The following is a 17,030-nucleotide window of genomic DNA, read 5'->3' on the forward strand; positions in this document are numbered from 1 at the left end:
ATAATTCACGAACCGAGTATATTGCCCACGCGTTAGTTTTAGCCTAATATGCCTGTAATTAGACCGTCAACAGCATTGCAACAATGCTGCTCAGTTGAAGAAATAAGAATGGCCTTAGTACTGCCCCGGACGAGCTGTCACAAAAAGCTCTCCTGCTACTAAAAGTTAGTACTTACGTTAGTAAACTTAGGTCGCTATCTATATATTTAATAGCTACCTATTTATAAATATTATTTACAACAATATGCAACCGAGTATTCGAACTCTACATACTAAATAAATAAATAATATCTGTAGGCGTTTCCATTTACACAAGAGAAACATTTCTCAGTCTTAAAAGAAGCGGGTGTATCAAATTAAATGTAATTTTTTTTTTTGGTACCAAAAGACTACTAAAGTGTGTGTGTACTAAATCTTATATATTTCAAAGTATTGTACGCTTTTTATACGATAACGTACATACTTTTATCCAAAAAAAAAACTATTCTTCAGCTTTTTATTACTAGTACAAAACAAATAGGTAAATGCATAGATATATAGGCAAATTTTTATCTGTACTGGTTATAGATATTTAATGTAAATAATACAATAAACTGAAGACTGTTCAGGTCAACTTATGTTTTAGTAACCAACATTGTTATGACTACATATTTAAATGTTACGTCGACAATAATCTGCATGTTTTGCATATGATATAACATCGACGCTAAAGCTGGGAAAGAAAAAGAAAGAGTAAATTAAAATAAATCATTTAAATAATATTCTTTATTACCTAGTCATAAAACCTACATTATTTAAAAATCGAAAATTACTACTTTTTCTTCTTTTTATCCACACGTGCGCCACCCATGTCATCCAACTGTTGTTTCAAATCAATCAGTTCGTTGTCGGGCACGTACCGAACTTCTTCGTGTTCTGGTGTATGCTCATGAACATTAAGCGTACATCCTTCTGGGAGCAAGGCGCGCGATACACGCAGCAACGTTCCGAGAGCCCATGCAGGCACGTCGGTAACCTAAATGATTAACGAAAAAATTATATTTTCATTAATTTTATGTAGTAGTAGTAAAAATACAAATTGTAGTAGTGGAGTTTTTGGGATTTTAAAGAGAAAGACTGTTTGTGACAGAGCTTTTCCGCAGAATAACTACCGCCTTGCTTTTTTTTTGCCGCCAAGTAGCATTGTGTTCCGGACTTCCGGTTGCAGTGTGTTTGCTGGGGTCGTATTTTTGTTGACCACTGTAGTCAGTGGCGTGCACTTTGTACATGCACAAAAGCGCTGCCTACATTTCCATATAACTGGCAACGGAAGAGAATTTTGCCATTGTATGCCATTTTACTTCTTTATGCTTACCCTGGTTCATATTCCTGTGCAAGCCACTGACTGTAGTACACTTGTAAGCAATCTGGTTTTAGGTGGGAGGTTCCAAGTTAATGTGGGGTTTAATATAACTGCCATTTGCCAAACCGTTCAGTCCTTTACCATCCTAGACTGCAACCAACTGGTTGTTTGAATGTGTTTATTTTTGGCAAGCTATTGACAGCCTGTTGGCGCAGTGGGCAGCGACCCTGCTTTCTGAGTCCAAGGCCGTGGGTTCCATTCCAACAACTGGAAAATGCTTGTGTGATGAACATGAATGTTTTTCAGTTTATTAAAAGTATTTATGTGTATTATATTCATAACAATATTCATCAGCTATCCTAGTACCCATAACACAAGCTACCCTTACTTTGGGGCTAGATGGCGTGTGTGTATTGTTGTAGTATATTTATTTATTTATTTTCTCCTTTCACTTTACTGACCACCGTGAACCTTATACAACTATATTACAATCATGTTATAAAAAGAAAACTTTATTTTAATTTACCTGTACATTCCTTTCATAAACATTAAGATGATACTCAGATTCTACTGCAGTGCTTAAAGGCTTATACCGCTGTACTTTCAATTGCTGTGCTGGTGTTGCCCAACTGTAAATCCAAATGAAATTTTTACATTATATCTATCTGCCATAAGCTTTTCCAGCCATAATCAGATTGTATGTTTACATGCTGTTTGATTTTGAGGGGTATTCCAGTGAATATCCTCCTTTCCGAAAAATGAATAAAAAAATATCTTAAGATTGGTTTGCAGGACGGAGACTTGTGTAGTGGAAACTGAGCATTTATTAAGCATAGAGAGAGAGAGATATGTTATGTGTATCAACAAAACATAATGTTCAAAAGCTACTTTTTGAAATTTTTAGGGTAGAAGACAGTTAAATTAATAGCATAAGTGTTTTTAATTTTTTAGCTCATAAGAATTTTCAGTGATACAACTAAATAAATCATATAGTACTGACAGAGTGTGCAACCATAAGGGTATATTCCAGAACACTGATCTCAAAGTTTACCAATCCACATTTGGCAGGGTGGTGGAAGACAGCCGTAACCCTTCTCAATCAATCAGGAAACATTTCCCTTGCAAAGAAAAAGGATTTTTAATAAATAAAATGAACAAACCATTCCTCAACCTGTATTCCCATTATTTCAGCATATCTATGTATTTCTTTTTGGCATGATTCAAGGACAGTGAAATCGTATCCCTTCAATTGAAAATTCAAACAATCATAAATAGGCTCATCTGGTTGCATACTCTGAAATACACACAGTTGATTAGATAACCAGTATAAATATCCATAATTTATTATATTTAAGTAGTACTAGACTTTCCTGTGACAGCTCTTTATAACTGATGCCAACCAGCATTCTGATGGGGTTGCTGGGGTATTCACAATCATATGAGGCTTACACCTAAGCCCCAGGGTGATGGTCACTGGGCAGGACTATGTAGGATGCATTCATCGCATAACCTGCCAAGTATTGCTCAGTTTATAGTTAACAGTTTTGACTTACCATGAGATTGGCCCATCAATTATTACCCTAAAAAAAGGATGACTGTGTTATATGATAAGTGAACATCTGTGCATTTTATTTAAGTACCCATAGCCCACCAACCTGTATTGGATCAGTGAGGTTAGTATCAGAAGCAGTGGGATGAGAATGGAGTGTGATGCACAATGCAATTAAAAAAATTAAAGACTTTAAGAATAAAATATACTTACAATAAGATAATCTGGCTCATATAAATCACTCTTGAGCCGTTTTTGTTGACACAAAAGTGCTGAATTATTACGCAAAACAGCGAAATTTCTTAATAAAAAATTTGGTTTAACCTGAATTAGGACATTAATGATGATATAACCAGGATGCTGGATAATATGTGTGTACTTCAACAAACATGAAGGAAAGTATAATACTCACTATGTTAATCAGTTTTGTTGCAAACATTTTAAATTTTTTATTTGTAAATTGAATTACAATGGGACCTAGGTTTTAATAATGTCGATCGATTGACGGTAGGTTCAACTTAAAGACATTTAAAAGGCAATTCCAGTTAATGATGTTTTGATTTTTAGATTTTTCATGCGGCTTCCAGCTTTTCCTGGGTGCTTTTCATTTTGCTAATTTGACTTTGAGTTTTGACTTTTGACACTGTGTGTGACCACAGAGTACAGACCTACAATGTCGATAATAGTGCCAATTCTGTTACACAAATCTCTAAACTTGACTAAATTAAAAAGTCTAAAATTAATGCTTTTCTTTGCAGTGAAAGGGATAGCACTTTTAATAGACTTGTGTATATGGTTTATTTAGAGAATTGTATTGAACAACAAAATTATCCGCCTTTTTTATTTAGTTACTTGATATTTGATTACTTTTACTTTTTTAAGTTACCCTATGGTACAGTACATAGACTTTTAGTTGATGGACTGAAGCCAATGGGAAAGCATCCTTCTTTAAAAACATTACTTGTATTGATTGGCTTCAGTCCATCAACTAAAAGTTTATGTACTGTACCATAGGGTAAAAGAATAAACTTAGGACTATCTGTGCTGTACTCAGTCATGAGAAAATAAAGTGTTCTAGTGTTCTGTCTGTGGTCATTAGTCAATCAAATGAAAAGGTTATCAAAAATAGGAATAGAAAGAACTTGGATTAAATCATAAAATTTGGAGTACTAGTACACTTATAGTGTTTTAATTATTATACAATAAATGGTGAATCGTTAAGATTTTCTTGAAATAAAGAGGATGGCTTCGACGGGTAGTACACCTTTTCCTAAATGGCAGCTAGCCATCCTACTCGGTGCTCCATTGGCAATCGGTTTAGGTTACCTTTATCTAAGAAACAGATTAGAGGACCCTGAAAAGAAAAAAGTTGCGGAGTTGAAAGCAAAGACCACGATATCCTTAGATAACGAAGACACTGCGAAAGCTGCGGAAAGTGCTATAGAACGGGCCATGAAACTGAAGGGTGCCGGAAACCGAGCATTTCACGCAGGCGAATACGATAAGGCTATTTCTTTGTATAACGAAGCTATTGAGGCGTGCCCACCTGATCGCCCCGTTGATTTGGCTACTTTTTATCAGAACCGGTCTGCTTGCTACGAAAAACGAGAAATGTGGGAGCAGGTCAAGGAAGACTGTACGTTTGCACTTAAACTCAATGAAAAATATGTCAAAGCGTTTTTGCGGAGGTCTCGAGCTGCTGAAAAAAGTGGCGACCTTGTGCTTGCTCTAGAAGATGTAACATCTGCCTGCATTCTTGAAAGATTCCAAGTGCAAAGTTCTTTGGTCAATGCAGATCGAATTCTTAAAGCCCTCGGCCGACAACATGCTCGCGAAGCTCTCGCTAAAAGACAACCTGTTATGCCATCCAAACATTTTATCAGGACTTATTTTTCTGCTTTCTCTGAAGATCCCATTACAAAAATGTATGTGGATGATAAGGATACTAGTGGTTTTGCAAATGCTAAGCGTGCACTGGATTCTCAGGATTATGAATCTGTAGTTGATGCATGCACATCAGAGTTAGATGGAGAAGGAAAATACATGTATGAAGCCCTACTCCTACGAGCAACATTTTATCTCCTACTTGGCAGACATGACGAGGCACAGGCTGACCTTGCAAAGGTAATTGATAGTGATGCACCTTCAAAAATTAGAGTTAATGCTCTTATTAAGCGAGCTTCGCTGTTCACGCAACTAGAAAACACTGAACGCTGCTTGGAAGATTTTGCCAATGCTGCAAAGTTGGACCCTGACAACTCGGATATATATCATCATCGTGGTCAAGTGTATTTGTTGTTGGAACGAATGGACGAGGCAACTGCAGAGTTTGCAAAGGCTGTTGAGCTTAATCCTGATTTCTCCATTGCTTACATTCAAAAATGTTATGCAGATTACAGACATGCCCAATTGCACAAAAATATTGGAGCTTTGACACAAGTAAGAGCAGACTTTGAGCGTGCTCTAGAGAGATTCCCAAGATGTACTGAAGTGTACATTCTCTACGCTCAAGTTCTATCGGATCAACAGGAGTGGGGTCGTGCTGAGGCTCTGTTTGAGTCTGCATTAGCTGTTGACCCAAATAATGCCACATTATATGTACACAAGGGACTGGTTCAGTTGCAGAAGAGCACAGATTTTGAGAAAGCTGTAAAACTAATTAACAAAGCTATTGAAATTGATGACAAATGTGACTTTGCATATGAGACACTTGGTACAATTGAAGTACAAAGGTAAGAATTGTTTCCACATATTTAATATGATTTATGCATTAACAAACATCTAAAAATTTATGATTAACCTTGTTATTCTGGTTATGCAAGTTAAGAAGATAAAGGTTATCAATTGGTATTTGACTTGTTTATCTTTTATGTCCACAATTTATCTTATTTCCATTCTATCAGCACCAATGTGAAGATTATATCACAGATTTCAATGAATAATCTTCTATATAATAGAAGTCAATTGCCAAGTGTGAATTATTTATGTTTTTCCTATATCTTCCTGTATTGAGGTGGGTCAGTAAACCCCAAGAGAACCAAAAGTAGGAAATTTAAAAACTGGTTTTTTTCTAGAGGATTTGGATTTTTATTATTGATTTCTTAAAAAATAAACATTGAAATAATAAATTTCAAAATGGTATTAAGTTAACCATGTCATCTTATATTTACTTTTAATTAATTTGACTATATAAGGTAAACAATTATGATGTTGCTGTTTATATTTGTTTGATTTTTCACTCTTATTGTGATTTTGTTTGTGATAAAAATATCCTAAGCACTCTAGAGTGCTTTAAACTGCGAAAATAGTCTGCTTTCATTGTGGTAGCAACAGAGAGTTATGAAAGTTTGAGCTTTGAATTCTTCTCCTATGAAATAGGTTGGCTGTGCCTAGCCATAGGACTATAATATGCTCAGAACATCAATCATGCTCAGGATGATGATTATCACTTGCATTCACATATTATATGTAACTTGCTACTTGTTTTGCTAGGATAAACAAAGAGCTTACTACCAACACTTGAAGCTGTATTCTTAATAGTAAGCCCCTCTATAATTATTCCAATAACATTTAAGGTTCTCTGAGATTAATACTCAAATTTGTAATTTTTCAGTGGCAATCTACGAAGGTCATTAGAGCTATTTGAAAAAGCTATTGCATTAGCTAAGACAGAACAAGAAATGACACACTTATTTTCTCTGAAAGATGCTGCAGCTGCCCAGTTAAAGGTATCAGAGCGTTGGGGTTTAGATTGGACCGTTAGTTAGACCATATTCTGGTTTCAATTCATATGCACAACGAGAAAACAATCCAGCATGGTTATGATACGTCCAAGTAGCTTGGCAACATTAAATGCTATTTAACAATTTTAATTACATACTTGTCTTCATTATTTTACAAATTAGATTATGTGAATATATTTTTAATAACCAGAGTAGTTTGACTGTGAAAGCTGTACAAACCTGTGCTGATAAAAATATGTTTAAAGATTTTAGTAGCATTGTGCGGCTTAGATGTATTTGGATAGTATTACTATTTAATATTGGAATTAATTCTCGTTGTGAACTGTTTGTGCTATAATCATAAAATTTCCAGCCGCCGTCAACTCGTCGCTCATTCTCTTTGCCTAAACATGAACTATGGATAATGATAATATTGTAACTTAACATTATTGCATGTGGTATATATATTTTAACATTTTCATTGCACATACAATAAGTATGATGATTGTGTTAAAAGCAGCCTTCACGTATCCACTTTTATTTTGAGTGAATACTATAATTTTGTGTTAAATTTTTTTATAGTCTGCATAAAAATATATATTATATAATATCATGTATATATTTTATGAGTATGTAGTTTTCTATATTTCTAATTCCAATTATAAATTGTAGTCCTTCTAATTTTATGGTATATTGTTTTACTTCATCTATAGATACAAATTATATTCTTAGATTATAGTGGTCCAGAGATATTATTTTAAAGTGTGTAAAAATATATTTTCTTTTACTCATAAAGTGGCTGTTGTCAAAACATTAGAGTGAAATGTGCAATAAAAATATTACTTCACATTCTGTCTGCAGAGACTTGTTTATTAATATTTATTTTCTTTTTCTATGTTAAAAATTATAGTATCATTGCATTAATAATATAACCCTTAGAGCTGTCAAAACCTTGCTTCAAGTCAATCAATAATGTCCTTAATGTCACAGTCCTATAAAAACCTAACAGTTTAAAATTGCTTAAAAATGTATCGCTTTTATTGTCAGGGCATAAAAAATAAACACATTTACTTTTTCACTAGCAAACTAATAGAAATAGGCTTAGAGCCTATTTCTGAATCGTGAAAGAAAACATATATTTCATGGACACTCTTCGAAGACTCACTGCACATATTATTATTGATTGAAGCTTCAACTTTCTTCGTTACCATCTTATCACACTTATATGTTAAATTACTATCATTAACCAACATGCATTTCAAAATGAAGCACTTTACTTCACATTGAAGTTCTTTAATTTTATAATATATCTTTGTAAGGTTTAGTATGTGGCATTTAAATTGTAGATTAGGTAGTTTAGAACAGATGAAACTGAATATTATTGGTTTATATGAATAAATAACATAATTTGTTGTTATTTTAAATTAAAAAGATCATTGACAATATGTGTTTGTGTGGATTATTTTGACATAATATTATTTTAAAATATGGAAAATCCGGTAAACAAATTTATGAGTATCCAAATCAAGCAAGCAAGCAAGCAAAATACTGAAAGGATTAAAATGTAATAAATCAGGAATTCAATAGAATTATAGTTCAATTGCTTGGTTTAAAACTAATAACTTTATATTTTCCATTAAAGAAGAGAAATAATGTTTCGATTTATATTTTTCCTTTGCTGGAGTAATGAGATATAGTTTTGGTAGACTTTTACTAAGCAAATCATGTGTATGACAAAAAAAACTTATAACAATTATATACTATATGATATTATATAAAGTTGGATATAATTTTTTACGGCTCCTTAATTAATATCTATTTAATGTAACTGAACAATTTTTTTTATGAATACGACATCGTTTTGGATCATAACTGAATAAGGATGGCAGTTTAGATTTATGGTATATTACGGCATATTAGAAGTGTTGGTCGGCATAATATTAATATTATATGTGTCTAATAAGGTACTGGGCGAGATTATCGATAAATACAGGTATTATGTCTGGTCAGCCAAGCTCTGTACCAGAACGTTGAAACACCTTTTATAATGTCTGTTAACGCTATTGTTTATAAAAATGAATCAGACTATCTATGTAATTTCTGAATAAATTGTTGGTATATGGATTGACTGGAGAATTGACTATTGGAAAATGAGAAAGGTCTGGCTGGCTTACTTTATAAACATACCTGCATTTAACACTGCCGCTTTACAATGTGATGTTATATAGTTCCCTGTATTTTGTATACATAAATATTTTATTTTTATTTGTAGAGATATATATAATTAAAATTGCGCCGCCTTCTCAATGTAAACTAATTTTATAAAGATAAAGAGTTTGTTAATTTGAAGGTTAATCATAGTTACGTAACTAGGTACCAGTCTGATTAAAATAATAAGGTTATATGCTTTTTTAGTTTTTATGATTATTTTAACTTAATGCGGTTTGCACTGCAGCATAGCTTAGCTTTCGATAAAGGATTTAATAATATTATATATATTAGAGAGGGCTGCGCAATTTTATTTAATAATATCCTATATACTTTGCAACAATGGTGAACGGCACAGATTTACTCCAATCCATGCATGGTTTTGTAATGCCATGTAAGCCATGCAGAGGCCTCGAAGGACTCAGACTTCAGAAGATCTCTCAGATAAACTCTGTCTTTATCTTGAGATGCCTTTTGCCGTAGACGGCTTTGCTTTCAAAGATACGTTCTAGCCTTTTTGCCGTAATCACGATTGTTTCATAGAAGTTATGTAGCCAAGTTTTTTTTTAATTTGTTACTATTAGTGACTTATTCTCACTATAAAATTTATTTTTATCGGGCTAATAGATACATCTCGATACTTGGTAATAAATTGCTCGTCCAAATCATGTAATTCCGCCAGATTCGTTGCCATAGACTAAATGTAAAAGATACACGGACCTTGCGGTGAAAATTGTCCATGACATCAAATTTAGTACTCCTATAAGGGAAGGAAAAAAAATTAATAGGTCAGTATAGATTAACCTGTGGTTGCTTAAGCACATCAGCGGTATTAAGTTACTGCTTATTAATAAATTCTTGTAAGAAAACGGTAATTTATTTGATTGCGAAGTGTAAGTGGATAGCTACTTTTTTGAGCATAAAACATTTCGTAAGTTAACTTATAACTTATTACGTACGTACTCATTTCCCTAATATCTACTCTGTAAAGCCAGACATGTTTGTCAGAAATATGTTATTTTAATGAATATAAACTGTCATTAAATAAAAAAAAAAATACCTAACATCTTGTGTTAACAAGTATTCCAAAAGAAAACAATGTTAATTTCTACTAATGTTATTGACTAGTGTACAAACGCTAATAACCGGTTTCCACTTAAATTACACAGGTCGATTATTTAGCTTAAATCAGCTTACCTTTAGTCTGGGGTTTCGGTATTTACTTAATGTTATTCGCTGACTTAAGTTGATCGCATGCATATTTCAGTCGAGCGTAACGGACGCGGCATAGGCACTTTTTCGCTTCTTGCAGGTCTTGCGGGAATGTGCGATCATCTTTAATAATACCTTTTCTAAGTTACAGAAAAAAACATCATAATTTTAACCTACAAAGTAAAGAAGCATTATTGACATTTAATTTGACGACATAGCTATCTTTTAATTTTCTTGCCACTGAAATATAACTTTTTAATTCTCGTTATTTTTTTTATATATTTTATAACAATGCGATTATGTTTTGAAGGACAAATACAAAACGTTTGCCGTTCTAAAGTAATGAAAAAAAAATTGCTGATTATGTATAATAATTTTATTTATCATTCCCTATTTTTAATGTATATATATAGGTACCTACTCCTTACAAGAGTTAGAGAATGTTATTTTAATAATTATCTCTTGGGTCCAAGTTTGAAGAAGTACTAAAGATCTCGAAACTTTTATGTGAGAAGCGTTACTACCTCGGAGGAATATAAATAGTGGCGTGAGTGAGCCTCAACTAAACTAAGGTGCCATGCCAATTATCATGGCGATGCGTCGGTTATCGTTTAATACTTTGTAAGCTATTTGCAGTGTCTTCAATTTTTATGGTCGCTCTGAAATTCAGAGAGTCTGAGGTAAAACGATAAGAGCGATGTATCCTTAATACGCATGATTATAAATTTAGAAAAAGTGCTCTAAGATAGAAGTATGTATCTACTATATCCACTAAAGATCTTTTTTATGCAGAAATGAAAGGTTGAAGGTATTAAATTATTTAAAAAAAAATTTTCGCGGAAAAGCTCGCTGGGTGTCACGCCCGTACTTGTGACGTCATAGGCAAATTTGAGCCTTAATAATAAGTCCTTGTTCCATAACTAAATATTATTAATTTTGGTATTGATAAAAAAAAAAACTTATATGGTTTGAAATCCCAAAATACTTTATACGTACCTAGCAGAGGTTTTCGAAGTTCAAGTGGCACCTAATTATATTTATATAGACGTGACGTCATAATCTTGAATTTCGCATTTCACCTGTCATGACGGATCACTAGATTTTCCAGTTTTATTTATCAAAAATAATTACCGATATCACTTAGAATATAAATAAAAATGCGTTCTTCATAATACATGAATCATATCATTATAAATACAATATTTTAGCGATTCTTTGTTACATTTATCATGCTTATTACGAGCGGCGTTTTCAACAATTGACGGGCACTGCAAATAAGTATAGCAATAAAATAACAGGTTCTGGGATTGCTAGCGCATCGAAGTGTCAACGAAAAAAATACATGGAAAATAACACTTATCTGTAACCCAATGCACAAATTTACTTCAAAATGCGGTCAGAGTGCGTAATTCATATCGCGGTAAAAATTATAGAAAATCATTGTAAACTACGATTCAAACATATTATTTGGTCCAAGAGTGAAAGTGGCGGCCCTATAAAATATTCGCTGTATTTTGTTAATACCAGACCATCCAAACATTATTTATTAGATCGTATTAATTAACATTCAATTTGGTTGGAAAAATAAAAATTTTAGTACTCATAAAAACAAAGTCCTACAGCTTCGGCGTCATAATAAGAACTGTTTAAATGGTCATGTTCCAACAAAATATAGGACATTTTTTTTGGCTGGCACTTTCAGATTTGGATTTAATGAATGAAACCTTTTTTTTTCTTATTTATAGTACCTAATAATTGAGGGTTCAAGCAGTAGACCCACCTGGTAGTAAGGCGAAAACTATCGCTTAAAAACAGTAATACTTCACAGAGCACGCAAGGAGGACTGCAACAGACGTAGGTGTTAAGCCGTATGGGCCTGTAATTACACCGGCAACCACGCCCTTCAGAGCGTGTGTTACTTTTTTCTGCCGCTAAGCAGCATTGCAACAAATCTGATTAGCGGCAGAAAAAAGCATGGCGATAGTACTTCCCCGGACGAGCTCTGTCATAAAAAGCTCTACTTCTACTATCTTTGTGCATTGCGTTGTAGATATAGGTGACAATATACCATGCATTTTTTATGGCCTATTCAATTTTGTATTAGCAAACTCCGACCCTAACTCTGCAGCTCACCGTGTACATTGGACAATAGTTTGAGGCTCTGTTATATTATTAACCTCCGAGGTAACAAGGCAGCGACGGGTTGAGCAGCGATGGCACATGCTAGGTGCATCTTATAAATTATTATAGGCTACTCGTATTTCAAAGCCGAATTTACAATCGTTGTAAATGTTTTCCATCCTGGATGTCTCGGAAGCATTAGATTGGACGGCTTTTTATCGGGACGTGGTACGCTGAAATTACTAGTTAGATTGTGAATTTAGAATTATAGATTGCAGAAATATGGTTCTACAGAAATTGTTACCTCACCGATAGTGAATAGTTATCAATTTATGAAAACTAAAAATACAATATGAAAAAATATTATGTTTTATTTTCCATACAGGTATTTTTTTTAAATGAATACCGGTATGCATACCTGAGTCAGCCATTCGAGCAGCGTGGAGAGTTACCTCTTAAATCCCTCTCTCTTATAAGAGAGGTGGCCTGTGTGAAGCGGTTTAACATGAGATCTAAAAATACGTCATTTAGTGATTTCAATGAGCTATTTTTAGATTCAGCACCGGACGTGTAAGTTTTGCCGCCCCATCATAAATGAACGGAAACTAAAACGGAATAAAAATGTGAAATCCAATAGTGTGTTCATATGGTTCAGAATGTTATTTTAGATCCTAAGATACTGACAAATTTTAGCTACAGGACGAAAAAGATAAATAATTTATTCAATTTGATAGGTAAGGCAAGTAAAAAAAGGAGTAGATAAACCTTTATACTTAGATAATGTACTTAGTTGAACTTAGGTAGGCCATGACATCGTCAATTCTGTTTATTTATATTTATTGTATGCTGGTAAATAATACGCTAGCTTTATTTTGTTACAATGGGACGCTGAATTACAAATTGTATGGTGAGGATCCACTACAAAGACGCACGTTTCCTTTAAGCAGAAGAGAGGTTTGCGGCCTACGATGCGCCACAACTGTTTTCTGTAAAGGTAGATATATTATAAGAACATTAAATACTGTAGGGTAAACAATAATTATTTAGAATAAAACAATTTACCGAAATAAGTTTTATAAAATCCTAGTTATTTCATGTGCATAGTTACCACCGTACTGATAAAGACGTGCCGCAAAACGATTGCGTTCAGGTACGATGCCGCTTGGAAACCGACTAAGTATGGATTCAATGTAACTACCATTCTACTAACACAGGGCTTCCCAACCTGGGCGCCATAGAAAGTGCTACGTTGTACCGCAAGTGTACGACAGCACGAGTCTACTCTCAGAACTAGAAGGGCCACGTGCGGATTCTTCACTCGCCATGCCTTTTGAGAACGTTATGAAGAGGCTTTCACGCATGCAGGTTTCCTCACGATCACAATTTTTCTTCACCGTTTATAGATTATTGCTTAGATTATAAAAATAAACTCACACAAGTTACAGTTGCGTGCCAGGGATCGAATTCGGTAACACGAAAGGGAAGCTGAATCCTTGCCCAACCTAAACCTATACTAATCACTAGGCTATCACCGATTATTAAAGGTTTACGGGTACAGAAATAAAGATACTACACATAAATAGCTGCCTTGATGATTATGAGTTCATTGGTTCCCAGTTTGCGGTAGTTAATGTTTATAGATAGGTCTTGTTTTCGGTGTCGATTAAGACTAATCTAATAACACGCTGTAATCGTTTGCGGTTAACAGAGGATCACAATCTTATTAACCTTGGAACCAAAAAAGCGCTTATTTTACCAACAACAACGTTGATAATTAAAGGGGTATAAACGCCACGCAGCTGGAGGTACGAAAATATATGCCAAAGTTTGAAGAATACATTTTGAGCTATTTATAATAGATAAGGGAAGGCATAAGATTTGGTATCCAGCGAACGAAAAGAACATAATATAGTTATGTACATATTCAGTATTTCATCTAATAAACATCCTCTTTGGTGGATTCATGTTTCATACCTACCAACAGATAGTAACATAATAAATCAATGCCTAGGTACCAAAGACCATGGGTTTTTTTTATACAATTCTCCAAATCCAAAAAAGAGATCTTATAAATGGTTTGTATTATGAGACAAAAACTGTTTAAAAAAAATAATAATAGGATGCAGATACTTATCAGCTTGAGCTCTTGGGGTTACCGCAGATGGAATTCTGACCATAAAACAGCCTGTTTTTTTTAAATTACCTACTGCGCGTCGGGTTAGGATAACTTGTCTTAATTGTTAGTAAGTATGTATGGGCCTTTATTTTTGTCATTACTTTGTCATGCAATGTCATTGAGATGATTTTCGTATTGTTTGTATTCTTGTTACTATCGAGTTATTAAGTAAACTACGGTATTTTTTCAAAAATTATAGTACCTAAACTAAGCAGAAAACCGAATTACCTACATAAGCTATGGTAATTTCAAAGCCATGAAAGGAAACGTAATTTTTATTTTAAAGCTTACACTATTAGATTTAATGTTTTGTGTGGAAAAATCATCGGCATTGCTTTGTTACAATTGTTCGTCGACTCACCGCAGCGGGATAGTATGCGGCGGGGAATTTGCCAAGTCTTCGCTGGTGTTCAACAGCAGTCGTCATTATCTGCTTAATTGTTCTGGAGGTGACGAATTTAAAATAATTAACTGTAAAAGAACCCATATTCAGGCAATCCGTCGCAGCGATCAATTGCACGCAGATAGTAGCTATGAATCGCTTACACACGTACCTATTGTATGCAATCGGTCGCTGCGATTTATCGCTATACCTCATTTGCAACGAGAAGTGGCACAGAACGCTCGTGTAAGTAGAATATCCTGGTTACTAGCTCGTGTGAGTAACTCACTCCCTTGTATTAAGTAGTGCTTGCACAACTTTCGAGAGTGTTCTTGTGAATCTTTCCTGATAGCACGGCCACGGCTCGTGCCAAACAAGTCATAACGATAAGCCGCAGTAACCCTTTTCAAGTTTATGGGTGGCAGTTTTCAAGTGATAGCTGCGATTTGCGTGCAATAAATCGCTGCGAACAGATTGTCTGTGAATTCGTATGCGTATAGTGTTTATAATATTCCGCAAAAAGGGTATAGGCTACTTATCAACGGGTAAAATGTCTTACAATAAACCATTAAAAATAACTTTTTATTTCTGCGCAGATACTGCAATGTGTTTCGTCAGATCTTGGAATGCTCGCGCTAAGCATGCATGGATTGTACAACGGGGTTGCTATCAACTCGATAGCACAGACCCCTTTCTGAGTTCTATGGAAACAGCGACTAGAGCGATGACTTGTAAATCAGAACGGTAAAGTGAATAACTGAAAACTATATACTCGTACAGTCATAAAATCGTAATAACAGTATGTTTTTATGCCAATGTCTGTGCTTACAACTTAGAACGTACTTTAACTTAGAACTTAACACTTTGTCAGTATCGATTACCATTAAGCCAATGACCTTCTAATGTTAAAACTGGACAGTTGCTGTCACTTTGTTATTGTCCCTAATGGATTGACGCCATTTTGGGCTGTAAGAGTAACATTGTAATAAGTACGAGAGAATAAACTTATCATTAATGAAATATTTCAGGTTAGTAGGAAAATTGATTTTTACGCATAAGTGTAGGGCTACATTTTCTACGTACCTACATTAATGATGGTAGGTACATATGATACTCTTTACCAGGTGAACAGTGAACAGTCTTTGTTCCTTAACCATTCCAAATTAATTAATAATTGTTCCAATATAAAAATAGTATTCCGTGTAGCTGTTACTGCACAGACACAAGTAACACTAATACTTCATATGGATAAAATAAATACTGAGAATTTCAATCGTATATTCGACGATTTATACAAGTTTAAATTAAATAGAAATTTCACGGCCTTAATGAAAATCTTCGCATGCGGCTTGAAATCGCATCCGCGCGTGTTTTTGTGTTCGTATGAGTGTGTGTCGGAATTATTGTTTTAATATTATTATTCTTTTGTCATGATGTATCAGGTGATGCCACCGTTGTCACTTCGTGTTTGTATGACAATTTTTTTTAGTAAGAAGTCACTACTTAATTATTACCTTACATACATTATGGTTTAGTGTTAGTTTGGGAGCGATCAGTCAGGTGAAAATGTTCGATATTGTAAATGGCTTAAAAATGGCTTCGATTTAAATTTAATCATTTTGGTAACAAAACATTATTGTATCAAAAACAACAAAAATTTAAACAAAGTATAATAAAAACTTCATGTAAACAAAAGTTATAATAGTAGTACCTAGAGCTTTTTGTGACAGAGCTCGTCCGGAGAAGTACCATCGCCATGCTTATTTCTGCCACTAAGCTGCATTTTTGCAATGCTGTGTTCCGATCGGAGGGGCGTGGTTGCCGGTGTTATTACCGGCAGACTTGACACCTATGCGCTACGCCTCATATTGATGGATACAGGGCGGCATGTTGCAGGACGTGCTCCTTGCATGCCCTGTGAAGTGTTGCTTTGCTAATAAGCATCAGAGGGCCCATCTGCTGGGTATGTCAATTATTACTCAGTGTAAAAAAAACTCTGCAATTCTGATTATTTTAAGGTACAGTAGAAATCTAAACAGTAAAAGTTTCACGCATAAAATTTACAAAGTAGGTACCTATTAACTAAATGATAATTTTCTTTTTTAGGCTCGTCGATGCTGAATACAAAGTATGCCTCTGCGGGGCCAACTGGTGTAATACGACATCCCTATCATGGAATTCGTCACAGTACCTACAAGTTGTAAAAAGTATTATACACATTTTAAGCATATATTTGCTTTCGTAGCTGACACAACATTCAAGGAAACTAGTGAAATGTGCGTCATTCATGATTTCCTATGAGTTGTGGGGATTGCAAT

The 17,030-nt window shown here is 34.3% G+C and overlaps 3 protein-coding genes across 3 annotated transcripts; 2 read left to right on the forward strand and 1 right to left on the reverse strand.

Annotated features, from left to right (window-relative positions):
- Positions 1 to 773: 773 nt before the first annotated feature.
- Positions 774 to 3,533, reverse strand: LOC120627203. Its single transcript, XM_039895069.1, has 5 exons — positions 3,304 to 3,533; positions 3,105 to 3,215; positions 2,503 to 2,636; positions 1,869 to 1,971; positions 774 to 1,015 (listed from the first exon to the last, which is right to left on the reverse strand). Exons 1-5 carry the CDS (start codon positions 3,328 to 3,330, stop codon positions 812 to 814), a joined length of 579 nt encoding a protein of 192 aa, XP_039751003.1. The 5' UTR covers positions 3,331 to 3,533; the 3' UTR covers positions 774 to 811.
- Positions 3,534 to 3,874: 341 nt separating this feature from the next.
- On the forward strand, positions 3,875 to 8,737 carry LOC120627202 (mitochondrial import receptor subunit TOM70). Its single transcript, XM_039895068.1, has 2 exons — positions 3,875 to 5,623; positions 6,505 to 8,737. Exons 1-2 carry the CDS (start codon positions 4,134 to 4,136, stop codon positions 6,656 to 6,658), a joined length of 1,644 nt encoding a protein of 547 aa, XP_039751002.1. The 5' UTR covers positions 3,875 to 4,133; the 3' UTR covers positions 6,659 to 8,737.
- Positions 8,738 to 14,508: 5,771 nt separating this feature from the next.
- LOC120627204 lies at positions 14,509 to 17,030 on the forward strand. Its single transcript, XM_039895070.1, has 3 exons — positions 14,509 to 14,779; positions 15,309 to 15,456; positions 16,819 to 17,030. Exons 1-3 carry the CDS (start codon positions 14,587 to 14,589, stop codon positions 16,955 to 16,957), a joined length of 480 nt encoding a protein of 159 aa, XP_039751004.1. The 5' UTR covers positions 14,509 to 14,586; the 3' UTR covers positions 16,958 to 17,030.

Source organism: Pararge aegeria, chromosome 11, assembly GCF_905163445.1.
Source record: "Pararge aegeria chromosome 11, ilParAegt1.1, whole genome shotgun sequence".
NCBI classification, from domain to species: domain Eukaryota; kingdom Metazoa; phylum Arthropoda; class Insecta; order Lepidoptera; family Nymphalidae; genus Pararge; species Pararge aegeria.